The sequence below is a fragment of the Lytechinus variegatus genome, chromosome 3 (assembly GCF_018143015.1).
Source record: "Lytechinus variegatus isolate NC3 chromosome 3, Lvar_3.0, whole genome shotgun sequence".
In the NCBI taxonomy this organism is placed as follows: Eukaryota; Metazoa; Echinodermata; class Echinoidea; order Temnopleuroida; family Toxopneustidae; genus Lytechinus; species Lytechinus variegatus.
Genome location: NC_054742.1, coordinates 68,889,231 through 68,913,640, shown reverse-complemented (window position 1 = coordinate 68,913,640; position 24,410 = coordinate 68,889,231). Strand labels below are relative to the sequence as shown.

Below are 24,410 nucleotides of genomic sequence, written 5' to 3'. Positions count from 1 at the left end.
TGACAAAAAGTTTATTGTAAAAAAAGCAGAAAAAATAATAAAAAATATTGCCGAAGGTTCGACAAAAATTCATCAAATAATTAAAAAGTTATTAGAATTTCAATTATTTGATTTGTGACGTCATATGCGAGCAGTATTCCTACATAGCGAATGGTAAAAAATCAATGAAATGTCATTTTCTCAGAAAATTAGAAAATGGTTTTCACTGGAACTTTTGTATATCAATAGACAAATCATTTCACACCCGATCATGAAAAGAAAACAAAATTAAGTCATCAGGAACCATAAAAAATTTGAAATTCATACATTTTATATTACATAACACATGTGGCAGCTGCTCGTTTATGACGTCACAAATCCAAAATTTTGAACTCTAATAACTTTCTTACTCTTTAACGGATTTTCCTCAAACTTTCACCAATATTTTTGACTATTTTTTCTGCTATTTTTACAACAAAGTTTTCTTCAGGGTGAACTTCCCCTTTAAAACATATTCATATAACATTGACTGGCTATGAGGGAGTATACCACATATATTTCCCAAATTAATCTCATACTGCATCAGGGGGGCGTTTCATGAAAGGACTTGTCGGACATTTTATCCGACAAGTACCAGTTTATCCGACAGTTACCATAGGAACAGTGCCTCTCAGCCAATCAGAATCAAGGAAAGATGTCAGATCCGACAACTTGTCGGATTAAAATATTGATGAAACGCTCCCCAGGTCATGATGAAGGCAATATGGGTCTAGTGAGGTAAATATGTGGTATCCCCTAAAGAACAATGCCAGTCACCATCATCATTACTTACAGATGTAAAATGTGTAATTCAAACTATTATTTGTAGTAACTGATATGCATGTTTTTCTCTCAGTACAGTTGATTTCAATATATTAATCTAAAGCATTGTAATTTCTAGCAATCTACTATCAGTCTACTAGGAGCTACTAGAAGTCAAGACAGTCATAGAAACATCACCGACCAACATGAACACACACCAACTTTTGCTCTTGGGTGAGAGCAACTCTACCAACATGGTCGCTCAAACTTGACTGTGCCTGTCAAAGTTATGATCAATTCACAGATATGATCAATTATAAGTGAAATCTTACCTTGCTGCTCTGAACAGAGCCAGACCTTCACCTGCTCGACCAGACCTCAAACTCTGCTGGATCCTGACCATTGCGTCAGCTCTAAAGTACAGAAATACACAAAAAATATTCATTATCATACTTTTATAGGCATGGCAACAACATTACTGAATGCAAAAGTTGTCTATTTTTACCACAAATCGATGAAAAACCTTGATGAATCATCAAGCCAAGAAAAGGACCTGTATCCTCGATTTGGCCTGTAGACGTCGGCTTAAACAAAGTATATGAAAATCTTATTGGCATCTTCACATTTTGATGGACTACATGGACTCTGCTGTATCATAGAGCCATGCAGGCGCATGGTACACATGATTTGTTTTCAAAAATTATAAAAAATTACTAAAAAGTTAGGGTTGGGAGAGTGGTCAAATTTGAATATAGAATAAAAGTTTGCAGGTTTCACCAAGTTCAGTCAGGTTATGGCAAACAATCTTCAGTCTTGGGACCGTTTCGTGTAAGTTGTCACCACTGACAAGTTGACTATCTCTGGCATTTACCATAGAAACAGTCGGAGGCTAGTGCCTCTCAGCCAATCAAAACCAAGAATTTCACAATTGTCAGCACAGAAAACTTTCATGAAACACCCCCACCGAAGTACTGTAGGCATACCTCTGTTCTTCAACCGGCATCTCTGAGGCAGCATCAAATGGCACAACATCATCCGGGACATCCTCTCTTCCTTGAAGCATGGATGATAGTTCTGTTGCGAGGGTGTCGTCCCAGACCTGGGCCAGCTGGTTCTGTTCTTCTTCGTTGGCCTGGTTTTCTTCCGGTCTCTGGGCCTGTCGTCCTGTACCAGGAACATATCATGGACATCATGTTCACAGCTTCAAGTTTTGTTTATTTTCATTTCAACTCGCTCAATTCAACAATAAACAAAATCATTACAATCTTTTACAATATTATAACCACAATAGACAAATGAATATACTGTGTATACAATACGACAATACAAAATTATGGTATTAAAACAGCGTGACGGTCATACTCATCAATAACGAAACAATGAAAATAACATCTTCAGTAATATTGTTACGAACATCTATGTCTTAAAATCAATGTATTCTTTTCAAATATTTTTATCAGAAAAGTTTTTTTTTATTATGATTTTATTGTTTTCATAAATAATCAATTACAAGAAATCACAATATTTACATAATTAGACATGATTGTAAACAAACAAAGATAAAACAACATTGATAAAGAAAAAAAAGTGACGAGTAACATAATCCAGAACAAACTAAAACAGAAAAGTTTAAAGAAAGCAGGGCTTGTTGAGAGTGGATTCCTCAAAGGAATGGAGAAAAAAAATAAATAGAAAAGAAAATTATAGAAACTTACGTTTTCTGCGCTTGGATTTTTTCTTAAGCTTTTTCTGTAGGTGAAGAGGAGAATTACAAGATATTCAGCAAAAATCATAGCAATTAAAGGAAGCAATGAGGATCTTTTTTCTATTTTATGGGGCTTTTTGTGTAAAACTTAACATTTGTAGGAATGGACAGTGTAAAGTATTAAAAACAGGTACAAAATATGGAAAGAATTTTCAAAATTACAATTCAAATTCAAGGAATCAATCTTGGATAAAAATTATTTAGCCATTGCTGTCTGAACAAAGGATTGTAATTATCATCAAATAAGAAATAAATTCTGTGATTTTGATTTGAATGCTGAACAGAATTACTACCTGCTTCAAATTTCTGGGTGAGGAGCGGCAAATATAGATAAATGTTACATTAGCAGACATGACATGATGGTATCCTCACCTGCACAATAAGAGTCTTCTTGCCCTTGCAGTATTTCTCCAACATCTTCATGAAGATGTGAACGGACTCTATCAAATCTTTCAGGTAAGTCCTGTAACAATGAATGATTGAGTCAAAACATTTGATGATTAAATACACCAGTAAATAGAGGGGAAAATCAGAATGTTTAGACATTTAAAATATTACATTCTGTGCAAGTTGAAGCAGTCTATTCAACTCTGCTTTGCGTCATTGAATAGACTCATTCAACTTGCACGCTCATGTAATACTCGGGACGATCAAACTCATAAACCTTAAATATTTGTATAATATAGGCTATTGTATCACAGAGACAAAAAAAATGAATCTCATCATTAAGATGAAACAAAGAAAAGAGACCAGACAAACTAATTACCGGTATGACAGTAAGAAACTACAACATTTTGGAAAACAACAAATGACTTGCGAGGTACCTTGCAAAAAATCTATGCCACATTTTCTTTACGATCCCCTATATAAATGACCATTACGTCTTTTCATTAAGGTTTTCTCGCATTCCCCCTCATTTCGTCAATGATGAATGATGTGGCTCTAACTCTTGAGAAGGTACGTATAATGACCTGAACACCTGCAGGCAAGGTAGCCTGAAAACAAATGAATTTTGAACATCTCATCATGGTTTCAATTGTTTGGTTATAAATCTACCTCGTGCATGTGACTTCATTGAATTTCTTGAGGAGGGTGATGAAGACTTCCCGGTACTCCAGGACATAGAAGACATTGCTCTGAATGGCATCAGCAGACTCCTTCAACTCTGGACTGCTATGGGGACCCACCATCTCATTCAGTGTTGCTAGGAGTTCACGGTAGGCTTTCAGGGCAAGATGCAGCCTAGTGGAGGAAGGAAGGAGAAAAACTTAAACACGAATGCCAGTTGTGGTTATGATCTAAAATGAGTTTGAAAAGAATATAACAAAATGATCACAGAAGTGTTCGTATGAATTAACAAAATATATGTGCCAAATTACTCTGGTAGAAACTATGTAATTGCTGAGAAATTAATAAAATAAGCACTGCATTCCAGAAAGATGTCTGGGTCTTTTTTCAAGCAATGAAATACACTGTCCCATGTGTGCTTATCTCTGTTGGCAATCTTCAGCATTATCATTTTCAGTCTATTTATATGCAAATGAACCATATCTAGATTTTGTGATATATGGTACAATCAACAATGATTTCATCAGTTTTCTCATGAAATCATTGTTCATGGAACTGTAAGTATTCAGCTTTGAGCACTTTCTCATAGCAATGTTTAGGATGTGTAAACAGTCATACGGTTCTTTAGATGTACCTTTTAGACCAGGCAGCTGCTTCCTTTTTATCTGTTGTCATCATATCAAGATATTTGATGAGTTGCGTGTTCACGTAATGGAACGACTGGACAGAGAAGGTCTCACTAAAAACAAAACAGAAAATATAGACATTTAGATCCAGATCAGAAACACAATATTTCACCTATGCTATTAAATAATAGCTGGATTCATATATAGCGCTTTTATTTGAAAGGATACAAAGCAAAACTATTATAACTTTGGAGTGTGAGCCACCCAAACAAGAAGAAGATGAAGCTACCCATCTTTAGCTCGAGCTGCCACTTATCCAACAGCGCTCAGTACAATCAAGGATTTACTCCTGTCAGGCATCCATTCACCCAACCAGGGATGAGCGCAGTATAATGTAGATTTTTGTTCCATGTAGACAAAATTAATCTAACAATTCACTCCCACATCCAGCTATCAATTACAGTACTATAGTATTTTTAGATCTAGAAATTTGCATTCTGAGTGTAAAAAAAAAAAGCATTTGGCCTTTGCAGGTCTGATTGAACATCATTTTAGTTCTTTCTACTTCAAGTTGATGTATTTCTTTACCTGATGACATCTACTCTGAATTTATACAGCCGGCTGAACTGCATGAAGAACTGCATTGCCCAGAAGTAGTATGACTCATCATTCTCCTGAGCACGTCGGTGAAGAATATGATCCTAAAAAGAATACAAAAATGGAAATCCGTTACAATTTATTTTGCTATCCTGAAATTATTTTAAAAACTTACCAATCCTTCATAGCATACTGAACAATAGACTTCTGTTAGTATGTAAATAATCAGTCTAAGAATGCTCAAGAAGTTAAAGAAAAATGAATAATCCAAAAAAAAGAATGGCAGAAATATGGAAATAATTAGTGTGAGATTTCAATTCTTTTCTTAATATTCAGGAAGAAAATCATTACAAATTCAAAACCAGGCCTTGTCGAATAAAACTAGTGACTTCATGGGTATTTGAACACACTAACCACTGATTACAAGGTGAGAGTCAGAACCACTACACCACAAGTACTGCATTCATCTTTGAGGATTTGACATACCTTCACAGCGTTCATCAACGGATTGTAGCAGTTATCAAGGAAGAGCGTGCAGAAGTCTTTGAGGAACAGTCGGATGCTCAGGGTCGATCGTCGGTTGATGGTCCCATCCTGTAGAGGTAGCTTGTTCTTGGGCTTCTTGGTGGCATTTTTAGTACTCTCAAACGTCATGGTCTTGGCCTGCTGGAGTGGCCGATGGTAGATGAGGTCACGGTCGCTGATCGACTTGAAGTTGGTCATGTAGAAGGAGCCACCAAAGCGAGAATGCCTGAATGGTGAATTGAGAAGAAAATGATGATGATTGAACGACACAAGGGTTTGTCACAAAGAGTTAAGAGTAAAAAGTCACACTTACATTCCAATTTCCATGTACTAAACGGCGTACTATCAACTATCTGAAGAGCAAACATGTTAGATATGCATATAAATGTAGAGGCTTCAAGTGAATGCCATGTTCTTTTACGGAAGAACCGCCTTCTTGAACATCTGAAGAAGTGCTTATCTAGACACTATACACAAACTGTGACTCAATATTTTTTCATTCAATCTCAAATATCTTTCAGCAAAATCTACATTACATGCAATAATGGTCAAAACAAATAGCTGGAACAGTTCAATGCAAAGGTAAAACTGAATTCATAAAAAAATTCTTGAATATGCTTGGACAGCTTACAATATAGTTACTTGGAGCAAGACTACAGATAATGATCATTAACACATGATATCTAATAAAATCCAATGGAAAATTCAAAATATCTTAAGAATGCCATCTCTGTTCAACAATCATGTACTAAAATACAATTTCTGGCTCTCACCCGGTAAAAAAACATTCCAATAAACAACCATACCTGCCGCTAGCCTTCAAGAGTCTTGCTTTCTTCTCCAGCATCTCTCTCTGCCGGATCTTTTCCAATTCCTTCTCCTCTTTCAGTCTCTCGCTGGCGTGTTGCACTCTTCCAGCTTTGGCGATGGACTCCGGGGTCTAGAGGTCACATAAAATTGAAGATACCGGAGAAAACAATTATTATTGAATATTTTTACAAAGGGGTATGTCCATGTACCATTTATAAAAATATTATACTGAATAGTACTTTTAAGATGACTTTATGTTACAAAGTTGTAAGAACTTTATTCTGGCAATTAGAAAATGGTGTCAGTTTATCCTTCCTATACTTGTACAATATAAGTTCTAAAGGACATTTCTTATATTAGATTTTAGTACAAATTATAAGTTATATGTAAGGCAACAGCAACAGATTATAAACAGAAACAAAAAGTGATTATCATCAGGGAAAATTGAAGCGAAACAAAAATGTTTCCAGAAGTCATCACAATTTTCATTTTTTCCCTCAATGATTCCCAAGTTAGAGTAAAATATATGGAAAGCTATTAAAACAAGTGGAATGCCTCTGGCCGTATCACCTGCATCACGCAGTTCAATATAGCAGCAGTACTGACTTTGAAAACTACTCTAACTCGCACAAGATGTTCAGTGATACATGGTTACTCTTATGTCCACTTTTTATGAACTAGACCAATAATTTCTAAGTTATGATGTCATTTCAAAAACTTAACCTCAGGTTAAGATTTGATGTTGACGCCGCCACCGCCGTCGGAAAAGCGGCACCTATAGTCTCACTCTGCTATGCAGGTGAGACAAAAATTACATATCTTTTAATTTAATCTATAAACAGTGCCCAGTAATAGGATGCACGCAGCGTTCTCGCCAGTGTATAATACGCATGGTGCAAACACCATGCGTGCGGAAATGGAGACCAAGTGGAACCATGCGTAAAATTTCAGCGACATGCGTGGAAAAATTGAAATGGAAATATTCAGGAAAAAAATACACTCCATGAACTCATCTTAGTGATATCAACTTCATTTATCGGGTTGCGCCGAAGTCCCACCAACTTAAGACCACTTACAGGCCTACTACGGCTAGGAAAGTGGCAAGGCGCCCAGCTAGCTCGCGGCTGCTATTGCGGGCATATGACGGCACGGTAAGGTCGTTCCGTTGCCTATTCCCCCGTCTGCCCCGTACATCACACCGGCTATGCTCCATGACCTACCGGTAGCTGCGCTTACTGATATGATGGGAGTGGAACTTGGAATAAATGCATTGTATATACAAGGAACATGTACTTGTACTGTGTTTGTCATTTATCCCGCCCTCTATACACACAATGAACGAATAGCAAAGGAGTTTGAGAACTGTGCGTGACCGCTATAGTGCATGGATGTTAGGCCTGGGACGATTGTCATTTTTACCATTCAATTATTTCCTGAAAAAATAATTGAATGATTCGATTGTTCGTCGGGAATCAGGTCTTTTAAATCAGAATAGTTGACCTACTTTATGGTGAAATCTCCATCAAATTAAGTCACATGTTTAGAATAAATGAAAGTAGGACCCTTTTCCCCTTCTCCATGATATATCAAAAGAAACTACATGAAATGAGATTAAAACTTTCAGTTTATTGTTCCAATGAAAATCCTTCCTAAATCCATGCTGGTACTCTGGTATTATGCATGCATCCCTCCAAGTGCCACACCCCTGCATATGAATGAATCAGCCCAGATCAGAGTCCAAAGTCCAGCAAAGCCCAAAGATGTAAACAACTCATTCATGAACTATTCTTTGAGACTGACCCCATGCAGGTGGACCATTTCTTGAACAATTTCATCCCTTGCCCACACCATGTCCCCGCCCCCACTTGTGGCACTGCCCACGATTCTACGCATGTATTTCAAATAAATATTTAATTTGAAATACCTTTTAAAATTACGATTTTTTATCATTTGAACCTACATGTATAACTGGGTCTATTTTTGGAGACTAGTCGAGAAAGTACCGGTGAAGACGGGCGCATGTTGGAATGTAGTTTTCATTGTGTGAGGGGGATAGAAAAAAGGTTGCATTATTGTATTGAAACATGAAAGGAATTCTCCGGCTCCCACCCTTATCTTTCTCTAGCTCTCCCTCACACACACACAGATGGGGGAGGGGTCAATTTATTTCTGAAGTCATGACCTCTCCTGATAAGGGAACCACTGCCTTCTTCTTTGTTTCCCCAAAAGTTTCATTGGCTATCCGAAGGTCCAATCAGCTCAAGTGAGCTTGGTTGTGTTTTCTTATTGTTTTGTGCACGCAGACAATGAACTCGTTTTGTGTATCGAGGGCAAGGTTGGGTGGGATTAAAAAAAAATCGGAGCGCTTTCATGTTGGTGTGTAACTGTGAATGTAATACAATCATTGATTATTTTTGAAAAATTATCTCGGTAACATAATTTTTAAACCTGTCTGTATGAAGTGTCATCATTGTCTTCTTGTCATTTTGTTATTATTACTTGGGTATTCGAGTTCTCCCAATGTCATAATCGGGATCTGCCGAACATTCGATTTGTGTAAATTTTGCTAATCGATTGGTGATTGGCGGCATGCCAATCGAACCATTCGATCAATCGATGTTTACTCCCAGGCCTAGCATTTATGTGCATTTGTGTGGGCTTAAAAATACGCCACAATGGGGCTTCCTTAGCGTCTCTATTTGAAGAAAAGGCCGTCGCTTCCGCGCTCCGCACCCCCCCCCGGGAGTGGCAGCACAAGTCCCCAACATGGGTGAAATTTTTTCTGGCGAGAACGCTGGATGCACGTTCATAAATTTTGGGAAAACAGGCATCTTATTCATAAGTTCAGCGATGTACTACTTTTAAAACTCAAAGCTTTAAGTATACTACATACCTGTTCTCTGAGCATATGTGATATGATTTCTATTGCATGCATACACCACTGCTGCTCTCCCTCTGCGCTTGCAATGTAGAGGATCAGCTTATCCATACCGCTCACATTAAGAGCCCAAAGGACTTGGTCATGGACGCTAGCATCATCATCAGTTCTCTGTCCCACAAAAAAAAAGAAAAATCAAAATGAGAAAAATAAATAGATGGATTTCTTCACTAGTCCAAGTCAAAATCTATGCCTCTGTCACTACCAGATCAGATATGTACATTTTTTAACTGATAATTCTTTAAAGCTGTCATATCTAATTTATGGGGTGTAACAAATCCTACATGGATATGCTGAACATTTTGCAAGTTTGTGTGCATGGTTTGTCTACAGTTAACTTGTATTCAAACAATGAGATGTTTGTTTTATGTTGCAAATTTTTATTACAGATTTCAAACTGATTGATATCTATGTAAAAAAAAATTATATACACATATTTTTTAATAATAAATTTGTACCTTTTCAGCATTTGGGTCAGCCGGAATGTGGAGGACATTTCTCACAAGGAGCAAGATGCGTTCCATGAGAAGGGTGTGGTCCTCACGCCGACTCTCCCACTCCTGGAAATATTGGAAAATGTAATAGTAGGAATAAATAATCAGAGCTGCCAACCTGAACAAAAACATTTCAGTATTTTTAAAGCTGAAAATCAGTATTTTGGTGAGGAAATCAGTATTTTGAAAGAAATACCACAGGACAACACATCAAAATGAAAATATTGAGAAATCAGTATTTTGCATGAAACCATCAGTATTCTTCTCATTTATTAGTACTAAATACGGAAAATCCGTACTACTTGGCAGCTCTGCATAATATTGATACTTTATAGGAAGTTTCTAGGATGTCATGGACTAGGTATTTTTAATTCATGTACTCCTGAGTTGCGATTGATTCGATCAACCATAACTATGGATGGACAGCAACATCAACATCTAAAGTGCAAATTTGTTCAAAATATTTTCTAGATATGTATATTGAAACATTCATCATTTCTTTGAAAATTTAGTGTGCTTCTCTTTGTTTGCAAATTTCTTGAAGAAAAAATTATGGTATGGATGGATTTCCATACAGTTCCAGTGATTGGATCAATCGTAACTCTTTGTGTAAGGCGGGGCCCAGCCATTCATTTTCAATTTCAAACAATGATGTACTCTTCCAAATTAACATTGGTTCAAAGAATGGCATTTCTAACAAGTCCATGGGTCTGCCTTACAGTTGTGATCAAACTCAAATTGAGATTGATAAAAAATTCAATTTCTTTTTGTGCACTATTTGACATCAATCTCAGGCCGAGTATGATTCAACTCAATTGCAACTCTTCATAAGATTGCCCCTGGTCTTCAAAAGGGGAATGCATATTATTTTATAATACCAGTTGGTGTTTCATAAACCAATTTGAAAGTAATGCAAAACTGGCGAGTTGCCCCAAACTCAAATCATTAAACTTTGATTCAGATGTTGGTTGACAACAAGAATTTTGCTCTACTAAGATTGGATTTCAAGTTTAGCCGATGGGAGTCAAACTGGTTGAAAATCTGAATCAGCAGCAAAGAACAGGTCACCAGTTGAGCGTCAAGTTAAGGATAACTTACGAGGAGTTAAATGAAACACCCCCATGTAATAATAACTTTTAGTCAGAGCACATCAATTATTACATGTACTGCAGTTCTAACCACTTTCAAAAACCACCGACAAGAAACAGTAATATTGGAAACACAAGAAATATACAGAAGTGTAAAGATTTTTTTTTAATCCCCAGAAAAAAATAATATTTCCGGTGAGTTTTCATACCATGTCCAGCATCTTCTTGAGTTTTCTTGCCATGACAGCCATGAATTCTTCACAAGCAAATGCTTGTTTGTAAGCTTGGAGGTGGGACAACACTTCCAGGAAGTAGTTCCGAAATGTCTTGTCATCAGGGACATTCTGGAAGCACAGTTCCGCAGGCTGAGTCAGATTAACCAGAAGTCTGGCGGAAGACAATCAATGATAGCAGAGATTTCAGTGACTGATAACACCAATTTCAGGAACATCATTCAATAACATAACATACAAACATTTTATAACATTTCAAGAAACTTTTTCAATGTTAAAGTATGAGAAAAACAAAATGCAATTCCATGTTTCATTAAATGAATCGCTAAATATCTTACAAGTTTAAAAACATTATTTTTTTGATTGCTTACAATACATATGAATATGCCTGGCTTTCACAATGAAATGTGATCAAGTGGTCTTGAAAGTTGCCCTGAAAAAACTGTGCACTTCACATTATTTTAGCGATCTAAATTATGAAACTTCACAAAAAATGGCAAAAATGCCTTAAAACCAATTTCCTGAGTGACCCATCAAAAAGGGAAAAAGCTCAACATTACACACCCTCAATCCCATTCTTATTTTGTTAGAAACTTGAAAAGATACATATTTCCTCATATTAATAGTTTGACGGGCCTCTGTCAACTGGATGTCCTCTGCCAAATTTCCCACTGGGACACATCTATTCTTTGAATAAATGAAATAATAATCAATTTCAAATTATTCAATACCAACCATGGATCAAAATCACAAATTATAACAGTTTAGAAGCGTGTCAGTCTTGGATTTGTTTAGTGATATAAACATGTGATTATCAAAGTGAGTGAAATATCATGCATGAATTTTGGTTTATAAATTTCTCACCTAATTGTTGTTTCAAAGAGCTCCTCCTCCTTGCTGAACTGCTTGGTCAATGGAATAAGATCATTCTGTAAGATCTGGGCGTGGCCAAGCTGACGTCGAATGCTGCATGTTTCATCCTCTCGTTTTAAGAACCGAATCAGATCCTTGATAGTCTCTGTTGAGAATTAGTGAACATTTTCAATAAATTTAGTGAAACGGATCTATGCTTGTCATAATAAGTGAAAATTAAGTACCTATTCAATAAATCAAGCTGAAGACGTCCCCCATCTCAAAAATATTGTTGTTGTAATTAAATCCAAGTTTATTACTTTTTCAATTCAAGAATGTAAAATTATGTTTAATTCTAATTTTGTATGAATGTCAGTACTGTAAGACATTTTGTTAAAAGAGAAGATGGTTATGCCACACTTGTATGAAAGAAAATAAATATTATTAAATATTACTTCCAATAAAATCTAAAGTGGAGAGTTCATTCATTCCATATTAATGTCAACATGTATACCAGGGCTCGAAATTAGCAGTTGCCCGGTTGCCATTGGCAACCAAAACTACCGGCAGGCAACCTAAAAGTCCCACCATGGTTGCCCAGATGGCAACAAAGAAAATTCCGGATATTTTTTTTCTCAAAGAGAATAAAATTCTCCAGAATTTTGTGGCAAGCAAGAATGCTTTTCCAGTCCAAAGTTTGCAACTTCGGGAACAGGAAATTGAGCCAAAAATCTGCCTGCCATTGAGGTCTGAGATCGACTGCATGTCTGTCAGAGTTTGGCTAAGTCCTCGGAGAGAACGGTACAGCTTAAAATTTAGACATGATTATTCTAAAGCAAAATAAATCTTTGAAATCAAATAACTCCTCTATTTTCAGCCTGGAGTACCCTTTCTGAAAAGCATTAAGTACACTGAATGTTAATTTGAGTTTGGGCTCCTTTTCTCGACTTGAAAACAACAGCATTGTAGCAGTTTCAATCAAGATCTATGGAGTCATAGTAGGTCAAGTAAATTCAAGTCACTGAAATTTTTCATTACCCACAATGCCCTACAAAATTTTCTTGGGAGTTGCCCACTAAATCAAAATTAAGCTTTCCCATTCTTGGAACAGACATGACCTCATATCCTTTTACCCCTAGATGACCTTTGACACCATCACCCTAATGCACATAAATGTGATATTGCCTAAGGATCACAATTCATATACCGTGTATGAACTAAATTGATGCAGAAATAAAGAAATGAGAGCAGAATATATTGATAAGGGTCTGAAACTGAAGAAAATGGGTCTGAGTATGGATGGTCTGAAGTGACACATTTTTTTTTCATTCAATAAAAATTTGTCTCTGAATTTCCAAAGTGAATGGTTTTAAACACATTGTTTTAATAATAAACTGTTTTTTTTTAGTTTGTCTGCCTAACAATGTTGGAATATTTAAATTCCCTGTTTTGCATTGTAATTTCAACTTTATGATTAATTACCAAGATAGATGTATATACACATATATATTTTTGAGGTCCCTTAGCATATCATAGACTTTCCATGTAATGGCACTGATTACCTGTTTCTCAACTCTGTCATTAACACTGTAAATAAGTTATGACAGAGTAAAAACAAAAAAAAAAACGGGTCCCAAACTCTGAGCAAATTGGCCGGGAAATTTTTCTTTTAAAGACCAAGTTAAACTTGAAAATGAATTATTGCTAAAATACCCCCCCCCAATAAAAAAAAATTAATAAATAAGTAAACAGATTAATAAAAATAAGGCGATAGTTTGAGGAAAATCCATCAAAGATTAAGGAGTTGTTAGAATTTATTTTTTTTTTCATTTTTTACATCATACATTAGCAGCTGCCCCATATCCATATCATATGTTATGAAATATATATCATGAACTTCAATTTCTTAATGGTTAAAAAATATTATTTTCTTACAGAAGCGGGTGTGAAATTGTTTACTAAATGTAGGCCTACAATAAAACCCAGTTTCAATTTGTGAGAAAATGACATTTAATGAATATTTTTTTACTACCCAATATATATGGAAGTTGCTGGCATATGACATCAATCGTCATAATTCAAAAATTCTACTCTTTAATCTTTTATGGATTTCCTTATCTTTATCATTGACATTAGGCCTAAATTTTCTGAATTTGTAGGGTGAATTTTCCCTTTAGGGTATACCTAAACAATCTGGTTCCTTCTGATAAATTTGTCCTTCCAAGTAACCAAGAGCATTGCAGGTAGCAAGCAATTCACAGTTCATGTTAACAGGATTGAGGACATCCACAGCCATTTTTTAATTCATTCGATTGCGATTGCTGACCTCAAGTTCCTCAACTCTCTTCCCGATTTGCAAAATCTGAAATTTTGAATGCAAAAATATAGAAAAAAGGCAGGTTACAAATACAATTATGAATACGTATATGTCATTTATAACTTATCATTGAAGTAAGGGCTTTCAGTCCGTGATATATTAAGGATAAATTATGAGGACAAAATGGTGCAAAAACTGCGATATGATTGCAGGGTGATCAGATTTCACAAAATGAAATACGGGACAATCAACAAAAAAGATCAACAAAGAAGGCTATTAACATCTTTGCAAAATTATAAAGAATTGGAAGGAAGGGTGAACAAAAGAATGAAGGAGAGAAAGAAGAGACGAAAGAAAAGAGATGGATTGAGAAGAAAGAAAAAATTAAGGGGAAAATGAAGGGAAAAAAAGAATGTTAGAATAAAAGGATGAAAGAAAGAATAAAAAAGAAAAAAAGTTTCCGTCATCCTTTGAATTGAATACAGACAGAGAGAAAAAAGAAAGGAATGGAAGAAGACTTGTGTGAAAGACAAAATAAAGGAGAGAAAATAAAGTAAGAAAAAGGAGGAGGAAAGAAAGAATGAAGGAAAGAAAAATGTTTCCTTCATTCTTTGAAAGAAAGAAACAAAGAAAGAAGGAAACAGTAAGGTAGGAGGGAAGTAAGGAATTATGGAGGGAGGGAGAGAAAGAATTAAGGCCCAGAATTAGAAGGAAAAATAAAATAAAGAATGAAAGAAAGGAGGGAGGAAGAATGAAGTGAGGAAGGAATGAAAACATAATGGAAGAAAAGAAAGAATTGAAATAAAAAGGAGAGGAATAGAGGGGAGAAAAAAGTTTAAAGAAAGAATGAAGGAAATAAAAAAAGGGAAATTTTATAAAGAAGAAGGGTAAGAAAAAGGAGGAAAGGAAGAAAAATGAACAGATCAAAGGATCAGGAAAGACAAATAGGAAATAAAGATAGATGGAACAAAAACGGGCAAGTGGGAAGGATAGAAGGATAGAAAAGAAAGAAAAAGGAAAAAAGTTCAAACTTCAAACAAACAATAAAAATGTAATCATCTAACAAAAATCATCATGATATTTCGTGTTTTTCAAATATATTTAAAAAAAGTTTTAGAAATATATAAAATTTGAAAGTGATTTTTTTACTGAAAAATAGATGAAACATCGCGGCATCATACACAACAAGACTCAAACGAAAGCTGAAACAATTAGATCTAGTTATGAAAACTCAATAACTTGTTCCTCCGATTACATCTCCAAACACTGGCGTAAATCCCGGGGGTGGGGGATATATCCCCCACTTTTCGAGGAGGGGGGTGGCCACTTTTTACGAAAGAAATGAAAAAAAAATCACAAGAGATAATTGGTTTATTGGTGAAAATTCTTCCTAAAATACCTCTTAACAAATAAAACAATATTATTGAATCATAAAATGCATATAAAGAGCCAGTTCACTATTTCCAAACGAAATATTTATGTCATTATTATAACATTGAAGAGAAACCCTCGTTTCTTCCAATTCATCAATGTTAGGGTCTTTGGGAAGGGATTAAGATGGAATGCCATAAAAATTGAATGTAATCTCTAATAAAACCATTACACCATCATGGGGTAAAAAAGATAATATTGAAGGCGTATTTGCCGTATGGACATACAGTGGCGTAAATATGGGTTGACATGGGGCACATACCCCCTCCCCATCGGCTGACCAAATAAAAACGGGGAAAAGGAGAAAAGAGGGAGAAGGGAAACGTAGTGGGAAAGAAGAAAATATTGTTCATTATCATGTTATTTTATATTATGATTATGTTATGTTACATTACATAAGAAACATTTTTATCATCACTTTATGAAACATAATTTGCCCGGGCCTACGTCTTCATTGTTCCTGGTGCTCGCATTGTCTGTTTAATGAGATAATCCTGTTGTACTAAAACATCCCGTTTCAAGTCAATATAAACCAAATATATTTCCTAGCACTTGAGTTATCATTGTTTTATGTAGTGACATGTGCTCTTTTTACATGACTCAAACGGTGACTGTCCCATGTTCAGGTCTTCTTTTATATATGAAACATGTCCTGTCCGTGATTACGTTCGCATTAGTGGATTGGTGAGATATGTCTGCTCTTCATGAATTCCTAAAATCGGTCCTTAAAATGTCCCTTCTTCTGATCTGAATATCAAAAATTTTCAGCTCGCGCTTTGCGCTCGCATCATTTGGTTAATGAAATACGTATGGTCCTAGTTAATTCCTACAAAGAAAGTTAAGATCTGAATTATCTTAATTTTCAGCTCGCGCGATATTGAGATGCGTATGATAATCATGATTGCAATGACTACAAAAAGTGTTTCATGTGTTCAGATGTAATTCTAATAAAATCAGCAAGCACTTGGCTCTCGCATTAGATGACTATGGTGAGATATGCATACTCTTAATGGATTCCTAAAATACATTCCTTAAATCTCGCTGTTTGGGGTCAAAATATACGAAAATTTGAGCTCGCGCTTCGCGCTCGCATTGTTTAGCAAGACAGGTACCGATTATGATTACACGAATTTGATTATAATGTCCCTTTTAAGGTGTGAATATGAAAAAAGTTCAGCTCGCGCTTCGCACTCGCATTATTTGATCAGTGAGATACATATCCGTTTAATGACATTGTCCTTAAAATGTCTCTATTAGGTCAGTATAACTGGCAACTGAGCGCGCTTCGCGTGCTAACTCAGTGATTAAAAAATTATGCTGGTGTCACCACAATGCCGTGACCCACGGTACGCCACTCTGGATATATCAATGACAATTCCTTGCATATCTCATAACATGATTGCAAAAAAAGAAATGCCAAAAAATTTCAGTCATCCCCCCCGCACACCCATCAACACGGATTTACGCCAGTGTCTCCAAATCATAATCTGAGAACCCATAATATAATTATACAAATTTCCCGCCGATTTTGTGATTATTTTGGCATGTTTGGAGGAGAGAATCTGCTCCGATCCTACATGCCTATCTATAGTAGCCTGCCACACAATGACAGGTGGCCAGTTCGTTTGCGATGTATTGTGTTAGCAAAAAAAATCACCGCAGAACTTGCAAAAGTTTATTTATCGATTTTATAGTTACCTCTGCTTCATCATCTTGATGAAAATTCGTCACTTTTAAATACAGCTTGTTCAATATTCTGAAATACGGGACAAATAGGCATCCCGGGAAGGGTTTGTCGGGACGCCGGGACAAAGAAGCAAAATACGGGACAATCCCGGGAAATACGGGACGTCTGGTCACCCTGTATGATTGCGAGGTGTAGTCTGTGTAGACAATCCAACATTTATCTTAGTACGTGGGGCACTGTGTGAGTCTTTTCAGTTTCATGTTTGAGCTGCAGCAAGCTGCACACTTCGTAATTCTCTCTCACCCTATCGCTTCATTTAATAATTAAACAGTCATACATTTATGCGAGGAAATGGTATACACAACATTGCAAACTGAAAATGCTTTTGTTTAGAATCTATAATACACAAATAAATCAAATAGAACAAAATATCACCTTGACTTGTTGTCTTTCCGAATTTGCCGCCACATTGCGGGAAAAGACAATTGCCAAATTTAAATATAGGACCGTGGTCAATTATTACCATGTGTTTTATATTTTTGTTTTCGTTTCTTAAAAGGCAAATCTAAAACAATAAAACAAATAAATTTTTGCTTTTGAATAATTTATTGGTCTAATTTATTCTTAAATTTATTCTTATTAAGTAAGAAATTACTTTTCAACTGATCTATTAGAAAACTATATTTGAACGAGGACAACACTGTTTTTACGGTATGTTTGCAAGTTATTTGAGAATTTCACCGATGAGGAGACAGATATTTGACATTTGGTGCCTGAAAATCTGAAATAGTTTTTTGCCGCGTCAAGGTATTATATCGGTTATTTAGAAATTGAAAAGAAGCTTAAAATAATCATATTTCTCGTCATTTTCGGAATTATTGGAATCTAGGTCCCTGTTATTACTTCAATACTTATAAATCCTCCCCCTGCGGTGTGGCGGCCTGGTGGCCAAGTGGTAAGGCGTCTGTCTCGTAAACAGAAGATCGAGGGTTCGATCCCCTCTCAGGCCTTTTGATTTTTTTTTCATTTTCTGATATTTTGAATGTGATTGAACTCTCAGTCACAATTATTAAAATTAGCTAAAACTGTCAACTTTGCCCCACACTCCACAGGCCGAGTAACTTGGTGTAGCTGCATCATGTGGGTAGCTCACTGTGCTGTGGTCCCACATGCGCATATTTGTGTAGGGTTCGTAGTTAAAGGGGAATCCAACCCAAATAAAAACTTGTTTTTATAAGAAAAAGAAAAACCAGACAAGTTGATAGGTGAAAGTTTGAACAATATTGGACAAACAACAAGAAAGTTATGAATTTTTAAAAGTTGTAAATATTGGTAATCACTATACCCATGGAGACTTCAAATTGGCCGCATATGGGATGGCATAGTGATGTAAGGCAAGGACTACTCTTCCATGTACTCCAATACATATTATGGCTAAAATGTCATTTTTCCCATAAGTTTTATTTCAAATTATATTTTTCTTTCATGAGGACATAAAACAATATACTACCTGGATTATATTTAGATTACTGCCCCAGGGAAATTGGTACTTAGGAGAAAAACCACAAATCCCTGATAATAAAGTACATGGCCTATGGGAAAGTTGTCCTTGCCCCTTGTCATAATTAACTTACCCTGTTGCCAATTTGAAATCTACATACTATTAGTGATCTCAATTTTAAAGCAGCTATAACTTTCTTATTGCTTGTCCGATTTCTTTCAAACTTTCACCATTCTGTTTAATTTATTTTCTCCTTCCCAACACAACATTTTATGGCCAAGGCTGGATTCCCCTTTAAAACAAAGTGCAGATAAGTGTATGTATTTCTATCCAAATGTGAAGATATAGACTTAATACATGTTATTTGAAAATGTACATTTGATATATGGAACACTGAACAAAAGATTAAAGTCGGAGGTCTTCTTTCAGATAAAACAGAATAACATATGACCTAATATAATCAGAGATGCCAAGTTCAAAAAAATGTAATGCGTGAGATTTTCATGACTCGACGTCTCTGAGCGCGCGCGGCCAGTACTTACACTCGTACGTTGCGAAAAGGTGCGCGCGCAACGCGCGCGCGCATGAGATATGGGCTTCAAAACTATGCGATGCACGCACGCTAGTCATCGTATCACGTACTAGCTGTGCGCTGACTGCACTTTTGATTCGTCTCGTGTGCCGGGCTAGACGCGAAGGCGGTCAGCCAGTCGTATAATCTGGCGAATAATGCTACTTTTCCTCTTTTTTTCTGTTGGGTACCGATATGCGTGAGAAAAATGGGTGCCATGCGTGAGATCGTGAGACGGACCCTGAATGCGTGAGTCTCACGCACAATGCGTGAGACTTGGTAGCTCTGTATAATTGTAACGTTAACCGATAAAAAAGGGTAACTGTACAGACTATAGTCCATCATTAGGCCTAGCCGCCTAGATCAATCCCAGATTGTGGCTGATACTGGTCCAATTTATTTAAAGCCTAGTTGTATTTATATAAATAGCATTTAATTAATACATAAAATAATATGTTTCTAAGGCTAAGCGTGCTTTAAATTTAAAATATATTGATTGAGATAATGTCAGCTAGTTGATAAGTTCTTTCCGTCTTTTATTAATTTCTATTTGTTTTTTCTTTCCATTTGTAGATTTAGTTTTGTAGTCTTAAGTTATTTGAAACATCTTCATACATGCATCATATGCCTCGTCTTGACAAGCCCAGCTAGATGTTAAGGTCTCGATCTATTTTGTGTAACTTGTGTCTGGAATCTTACTCTTGTGTATTAATGACAGGAATTTGTGTAACCATTTCAATTGATTAAGTTCAATCCATGCTATGATGACAATCATTTTTTTTAACTACCACATGCATCTATGAATGTTTTTTGAAAGAAGTATATAAATGAACTAGTAATACTATAAAATATTGTACATCTTTTAATTTGCAATTGTCTATCACATTTTCCTCTTTTTAATTAGATTCAGAATGCCTCGCAAAAAGTTGAAGGTAGCTGAGCCATTGCAAGATGCCCCTGCATCACAGCCACAACCGGCAACAAACTTGCCTACAACTCAGTCTTCTACAAATTCCTCAAACTCTGGGGCAACTCAGGCCAGTGGAGACAAGGCAAGCATGGCAGAAAAGTTCATCTCCTTGATGGAGGAGATGGTTGAAGAACTGGACAAGCTGAAGTTTGGTGATCCAGTGAGTTATATCTACAATCCTGTGGTGTATGCAAAGGAGACGCACGACTGCTTCATCAGAAAGTATGGCAACTCAACCAAGTCGGTGCTCTTCCTGGGAATGAATCCTGGCCCATTTGGGATGGCGCAAAATGGGGTTAGTAAGATTTGTAGATCTAAAGTTTAAACATCTAATTTTTCCACATGCTTTTTCATGTTTTCCTCTTTTTAGTTAGATCAAATTTAGTATAACTCTCGAAATTGAATATCTGTTTTTTTATATTTATATTTTGATGGGTAATTTATAATTCAAAGGAATTGTTAAAGTGAAGAAAAATTGAAAACAATCAGTTGATCACAATACATATCCGTGACACTTCTATTAGTTTTAAGGTCAAAGCCATTTTATCCAATTATCGTATGTCAAAGTATGTGAGCATAGACCTGAATTTTCAATACAATTCAAATGTGTCACAATGCAGCATTTTATTTCTAAATAAAATGTTAAATGGATAAAATGGTGCATGGGAACAATTTAATTGAAATTACTTACTTTCTGCCCATTATGCCTCCATTGGCATGTAAGGCAGCAACGAATGACCTCCACATCTGTCGGTCAGTCCTGGGCCAATTTCTCTATAGTTCTTTATGTGTGCCTTGGGTTTTTCAGTTGAAATTTAAATCAAGATTTATTGTAACTTGGGTCATTGTTTAATTCGTTTTATATTTTTTTGTATCAATAATCTTTGTTTTTTTAATTAATAGGTGCCATTTGGAGAAACCAACTATGTTAAAGACTGGATGAAGATTACAGGAAACGTTGGCAAACCACCAAAGGAACACCCCAAGCGAATCATTGTTGGACTTGATTGTAACCGAAGTGAGGTCAGTGGACAGCGCTTCTGGAAACTGTGGCAGGATTTGTGTGGCACTCCGGAGAACTTCTTCAAGGAGTGTTTTGTGTACAACCACTGTCCTCTTGTGTTTATGACGTCGACAAGCAAGAATATCACCCCTCCGTCCATGAAGATCGAGATGCGTAATCCTCTGATTGAGGTCTGTGACGACTTCCTGTGTAGGCTGATCAAACTGCTGGAGGTGAAGGTGGTGGTGGGGATTGGGAAGTTTGCAGAGGATAGAACCAAGAAGGCCCTGGAGAAGGGAGGGGTGGAAGGGGTGAGGGTCGTCAGCATGATGCATCCCAGTCCTATCAACCCGGCTGCCAATAAGGGATGGCAAGCAATTGCTGAAAAGACCTTGAAAGATCTTGATCTCATGAAGTATCTAAGTAAATAGAGGCCAGTTTACACTTAATATCAAAGTGGATATTGTCAGAAGTGATTTTTTGCCAGATATGTTTTTTAACAAAGAGGGAAAGTGTTTTGAGCTATTCCAGTAAAACCTCAATACACGCTGCAAAGTAAAACATGAAATTTATTATTCAGGGTCTACCAGTATAATCAATGGTGCCAAATGAAGACACTGCTAAATGACCAACTCAAGTTTTGATTTTATCTTTCATGCAATATTTTTTGTATTACTGTATGTGTGATTGGCTGACTGGCATCCAAATTTGTTTGTCATCGTTATAACGAGTTAAAATAATTGTAATTTGTGTGAATCAACTGTATCGTGTACATTCTTTATGAATTTAAATCATCTGTTGTGTAACATATTAATAGTAGTAGAAGGATTAGAAGTATTGAAGTAGCTTTACTTTAGATGTTGATATTGTTGCATCACTTTGTAAGAAGCCTTTAGCCCGACAGCAGTACACGTTTTCACTTTAAATTGTAAGCCTTATCTCATGCATAGGGCTCAATGTGTTAGATTGTGGAGGCAAATGTCATCCTGTGACCTGCTTCAGAATCTATTGCAAAAAGATCCTAATACCTCAGTCACATTTCCCCTACGGCAAGATGGAAATAGCCGTTTTAACATTTTTTTGTACCAGCTACATACAGGTGGTTTGAATAAAAGTGAATAAAACTGCCGCTTTCGCCATATGGCCACCGTGGGGGTAAGGTGACTGCAGCATAAGGCAGTATTATAGGAAAAGCATTTTCTACAAGTTTTTTAAACTATTACTTTTCATCTTGGCCTGCAACATGCAAAGAGGAATTACATTGTTCATAAAATGTGTGAAAATATTAAGTCATCTCTGAAATATTAATAATGATAATAATGCATGAAATTTGTATAGCGCACTTTCCATCTTGATTAGATGCTCAGGCGCTTCAAAGCCGAACAATAACGAAAGCTATTTACATATAATACATGTCTGAACAATATGTATATCAAAGAGCAGACCAAGAGAACACTATAACAGGTGGTCACTGAAGTTTGGGTTTTCAAACTGTGTGGAAGAGAATTCCAAGCAGATTAGGCCCTACACGAGCAAAGGTCTGTTGCCCGCATGATTTCGTGTTTAATACCTGGTAATATAACCAACTTTGGTCATATTGTGTTGCTTGCCTTAGCAGAACATTTCACCAATGATCTCTTTGTTGACCACATTTGTTTATTTGACTTGAAAGTTGAAACACATAGAAAGAAAGCATGCTCCGATCTGAAAAAAATACCCCCAATTTATTTGAATTGTAGAAGAAGACTTAACTGTGTCAGATTTTAACATTTTGGGTCATGATATCATCATGGTAAATAGAATGTACACAAGTACAAATAACAAAATAAGTAGACTTAAACATTATGTTGACATCATTTAATTATTACTTTTTTTTTTACTTTTTGGCAAATCCAGTTTCACAAATAATGAAAAAATGTAATATTATGGAATGTTTTCATAGCACTCCGAAGCTGAGGAGGTGGGGGGGGGGTGGAAGGGGGGCACTCAACTGTTGAAGTGGTAGGTATGTTTGGAATGGATCAATGGGGCCAGGGCATGAAAAAGATTTTGCTCAAAAGGAGAAAATACTATTACATGCATTGGAATCAAAATCTGAGTGGAAATATGAAGAGTGCCCCTAATGACATCCCCTCTGGCTTCATTACAAATAAATATTTATCTTATTTACACTTGACTCCACAACTTCAACCATTTGTCTGTATTTAATACAATAGTTGTTAGGTTATGCAGGACCCGCTGGTGAAGCATTAATATAGTTATTAATATAGTTAATATAGTTACTGAAGGTTACCTAAATCACTTGGAAAACTAGTATATTTCAGAGACCAAAGACACAATTCTTTTACATATAAATTCTTTGTTTTATCTTCCACTGTAATCAGTGTGAAATGTGTTACTAATTTACTATATTAAAGCATTGTACGTGAATGGAGCGACACTTTACTCCATGTAATCAATGATTTACACAGGTTTGGATAATTTTTTAAAATATCAATGGAAGTATTATCAAACATTTTCTTAGACAAGACCCATTAGTCTAGTTATACACTTGATAATTATGTAAGCCTCCGCTAAGATAATTTGCACACTGTAAGGAAAGAAAACTGTTGCAGGAATATTACAGTTCCATTTTTTTTTACCACTCTGGGTCTATTCAAATTTTATCACGAGTTCAACTCTAGATACATTCATCGATGGAAGAGATGATATGTATAGGCCCGAATTAACAAGGCGGCTCAGCTAAAATTTCATCACGAGTTCAACTCTAGATAAACTCATCAATGGAAGAGATGATATGTATAAGCCTGAACTGGCTAATTTAGATTTCAGGTATTAATCGCACACATTGACCCATAACATGTAAATTGAGGAAGGTCCTCTTATGAATGTATGCTTTCATTGGGTTGATGTGGTTTGACACCACCATTTATTCAAATGAGCCTCCAGTTTATTCATATTAATTTAAATATATCATCTTCCCAAACTCATTTGGATGTATTGCCCTTTGATAAAAGCATGCATTCATCATTGAACATTTCTTAATGGTTGCATATAAAGTATACTTGTATTTGCTACACCAAATCTGTGAAATCAGTTTCACAGGTACCGTTTTAAGACTCCCTGGTGAAGTTGGGCCATATATTGTCATCCG

General features: G+C 36.0%; 2 protein-coding genes and 1 non-coding gene across 4 annotated transcripts in view; 2 read left to right on the top strand and 1 right to left on the bottom strand.

Annotated features, from left to right (window-relative positions):
• Positions 1–17,722, bottom strand: part of LOC121411779 (protein timeless homolog) — a 36,989-nt gene extending 19,267 nt beyond the window's left edge. Inside the window, 15 exon segments of the mRNA XM_041604628.1 lie at positions 1,113–1,193; positions 1,764–1,944; positions 2,496–2,529; positions 2,918–3,008; positions 3,602–3,787; positions 4,248–4,352; positions 4,828–4,940; positions 5,323–5,587; positions 6,168–6,301; positions 9,065–9,220; positions 9,568–9,669; positions 10,901–11,078; positions 11,789–11,942; positions 13,961–14,138; positions 17,647–17,722. Coding sequence (XP_041460562.1) covers positions 1,113–1,193; positions 1,764–1,944; positions 2,496–2,529; positions 2,918–3,008; positions 3,602–3,787; positions 4,248–4,352; positions 4,828–4,940; positions 5,323–5,587; positions 6,168–6,301; positions 9,065–9,220; positions 9,568–9,669; positions 10,901–11,078; positions 11,789–11,942; positions 13,961–14,072 — 1,892 coding nt within the window. The 5' untranslated portion in view covers positions 14,073–14,138; positions 17,647–17,722.
• Positions 17,723–17,899: 177 nt separating this feature from the next.
• Positions 17,900–23,979, top strand: LOC121411782 (single-strand selective monofunctional uracil DNA glycosylase-like). Of its 2 annotated transcripts, none has more exons than XM_041604630.1 (3): positions 17,900–18,018; positions 20,188–20,548; positions 21,157–23,979. In XM_041604630.1, the coding sequence occupies exons 2-3, from the start codon at positions 20,195–20,197 to the stop codon at positions 21,685–21,687; spliced, it is 885 nt and encodes a 294-aa protein (XP_041460564.1). In that variant the 5' UTR covers positions 17,900–18,018; positions 20,188–20,194; the 3' UTR covers positions 21,688–23,979. The 2 variants fall into 2 exon arrangements, with proteins under 2 accessions (XP_041460564.1, XP_041460565.1); XM_041604631.1 differs by lacking the exon at positions 17,900–18,018 and adding an exon at positions 18,070–18,166.
• Positions 18,150–18,221, top strand: TRNAT-CGU. Its single transcript has one exon. It is a non-coding gene; the product is annotated as a tRNA-Thr (tRNA).
• Positions 23,980–24,410: the final 431 nt, after the last annotated feature.

Excerpts from the sequence above, each read along its gene's own strand:
- LOC121411782 (XM_041604630.1), top strand. The coding sequence starts at position 20,195 with ATGCCTCGCAAAAAGTTGAAGGTAGCTGAGCCATTGCAAGATGCCCCT. Across the intron at positions 20,549-21,156 it reads TTGGGATGGCGCAAAATGGG|GTGCCATTTGGAGAAACCAA; the intron begins GTTAGTAAGATT and ends TTTAATTAATAG.